Source organism: Nicotiana attenuata, unplaced genomic scaffold, assembly GCF_001879085.1.
Source record: "Nicotiana attenuata strain UT unplaced genomic scaffold, NIATTr2, whole genome shotgun sequence".
Taxonomy (NCBI): Eukaryota; Viridiplantae; Streptophyta; class Magnoliopsida; order Solanales; family Solanaceae; genus Nicotiana; species Nicotiana attenuata.
In genome coordinates, this window is record NW_017689591.1 from 3,114 (window position 1) to 5,824 (window position 2,711).

The 2,711-nt window shown below is 36.2% G+C and overlaps 1 protein-coding gene across 1 annotated transcript; it reads right to left on the reverse strand.

Annotated features, from left to right (window-relative positions):
• Positions 1–302: 302 nt before the first annotated feature.
• LOC109222412 lies at positions 303–1,199 on the reverse strand (the record flags this gene model as incomplete). The annotated part of the gene is made up of 1 exon (XM_019386773.1): positions 303–1,199. A coding segment is annotated over exon 1 (897 nt), but the record flags the coding sequence as incomplete, so codon positions are not given.
• Between the last annotated feature and the right edge of the window lie 1,512 nt (positions 1,200–2,711).

The window sequence follows — 2,711 nt, forward strand, 5'->3', positions numbered from 1 at the left end:
TGACAAAATTTAGAAACAGAAATAAGATTTCGTTTGATAGCTGGAGCACATAGAGTGTGAGTTGGCTTAAAAACATTATTTGATGCATTTAACTGAGTAGAACCAATATGTGAGATGGGAATTTTGTTACCATCACCCATAGAGACATCCTCGTTGCCGTGATATGGTTGTAGGTTATGAGGTTCGGTTGTGACATGATGTGTGGAACCCGAGTCCACTATCGACGGGTCGGCAGTAGTGTTGAAGCTTGTGATATAATTGGCTTTGGCCTCAAAATGATTATGTGACTTGGATCGACATACATTTGCACTGTGGCCAATCTTGTTGCATAATTGGCAACGAAGAACACCCATGGGGTTATTGTTTTGGGGTTGCCACTGGATGGATGAATTGGAGCGAGTATTCTGTCGCCATGGTTGGGAGTTGTTGTTGCAGGATTGGCGGCGATTGTTGCGATTGTTGGAAGTGTTGTTCTGTTTGTTGTGAGTAGCAAGTGCCGCTGTGATAGGACTAAGAGTTTTCTTAGCATCCTCATGTCGGATAAAGAGCTCGTGATCGAGCAATTTTTCATACAATTCCTCATAGGTGACGGTGGTATCACGGGCTCGTATGGCAGCAGATATCTCACGGAACTCAGGGCCAAGTCCACTAAGAATCTTGACGATAATTTCAGAGTCAGTAACCGGAGCACCCGCAGTGGCAAGTTCATAAGAGAGGGACCGAATACGCTGAAGGTACTCAGTAATAGGAATGTTGTCTTTTGTGACTCGTGCAAGTTGGTCACGAAGGCTGAAGATCCGAGTCTGGGACTTGTTTGCATAAGTAGTGTGCAAGGAGTCCCAAACATGTTTGGATGTGTTGGCAGCAGCAACTGTGGAAGCAATGGTAGGGTCAACAGATGCCATAAGAGCGTTCTGGATGAGTTGATCCTGACGGAACCAAAGCGTATAAGTAGGATTAGGAGTTGCATTGGTGCCAAACGTAGTGCTCGGTGTGGGAATCAGGGTAGACCCATCAAGGTGACCATAGAGATCATGGCCGTGCATAAGCATGGAGAACTGAGCTTTCCAAGTGGCAAAATTGTGAATGCCACTAAGTTTGATAGGTAGTTGGGAAGCAGGGTTGAATTGGGTGATGGTTGTGGTGCCGGTAGTGTTGTCGGCATTGATAATTCTGGTAGTGTTTCCATCTTTCGTCATTGGAAAGAAGAAAAAGAAAAAAAAATATTGGATCGTGCTCGTTAGAGTTGTATAGGCTCAGATACCATATAAACACTCAAGAATATGATGGAAAACTGTATGTGTATTGAATGCCAAGGTCAGTTTAAATACAAGTCTTACTAAGAGTACTCCTTGAATTAGGAGACTTATTCAAATCAAAACACCATCTAAAGCTAACTAACTGAATGATAAGTATGGACTAAAAGGATAACTCTAAATCTATATCTAATCTAAGGATAAGCATGAAATCTAATAACTAATCCAAAACAACTAGGTACAACTGTTGTTCCAATAGTAAGTATCTTCCAATTAAATAATATTATTGCTCAATCTAATCTATTTAAAGATTCTTCAATATTAATGTCACGCTCCAAATTAAGTGGACGTAACAGGTACTCAATGCATTAAACTAACTTTATTCTTGGTACGCCCATTTATGCGATTATTTTAGTTACGTTATTAAACCTGTAATTAAACTATTTTAAATACCCCCTTCGATAGACTTTAACTGATTTTTTTTTGGCCTTTTTGTGTGGTGCATAATATTTAATTTTTTCAAATACCAAGAAAGAATTAACTATTTTATTTCAAAATTTCTCTTGGAGTAAAGAGCCTAGGAGTATTTGTTATATTTTCAATGAACAAACTAAGGTTAATATGGTCAATTTTATTGTTAGATAATGCTAAAAAGTAAATTTATTAATATATGTAAAAACATTTAAAAATAAATTAAAGTGGACCGGAGGAAGTATATAAATTTTTGGGACTTTAAAATTAATATCTACAATTAGCTGCATATTTAAGCTTGGTCAAGTGCATATCATAATATCAATCATACACATAATAGTTTTCAACGTGCTCACATTTTGTCTGAATAAAATAACTAAAAAAATGTTGAAGTAATTCATATACCAAAAGACAAAGTTAGAATATAATCTGAATATTTAGGAAAGTAAGTATGGGAATTTTATACGAAAGATATGGAGGGAAGGTTAAATAATTGAAAGTTACTTTCAATTATTTAACCTTCCCTCCAATATTTTTGTGTAAAATTCCCTCTCACACCCATTCCCTCACTATAAACCCACCAACAATCTTCCACTAAGATAAACTTGAGGTATTCAACCCTAATACAACTACATAGACTCCAATATATAACAGAAATCCGTGTATATATTTTTTTGCTTTTTCTTCTTTTTCTCCCAATTGCTTTCTATTATTCCAACTGATGGTCATCCACATCCAACCATCGAAGGTGCCATTACAAGGAGCAACTCCACACGTTTTTGCTGTGAAAATCGTCTTTTGCTATAATTAAGGGCCTCGATTCATGGCTTAAGGAATGAATTCTTGTTATTATTTTGATGAGGAGGTAAATTTATATTGATTTAGGGTTTTTTATTTTTTATTTTCAATCTTTCTTTTTTATCCTTCATTTTTTTTCTTCGTGTAGTTAATGATTTTGTATAGAAGTTACTATCTATTTCTCAT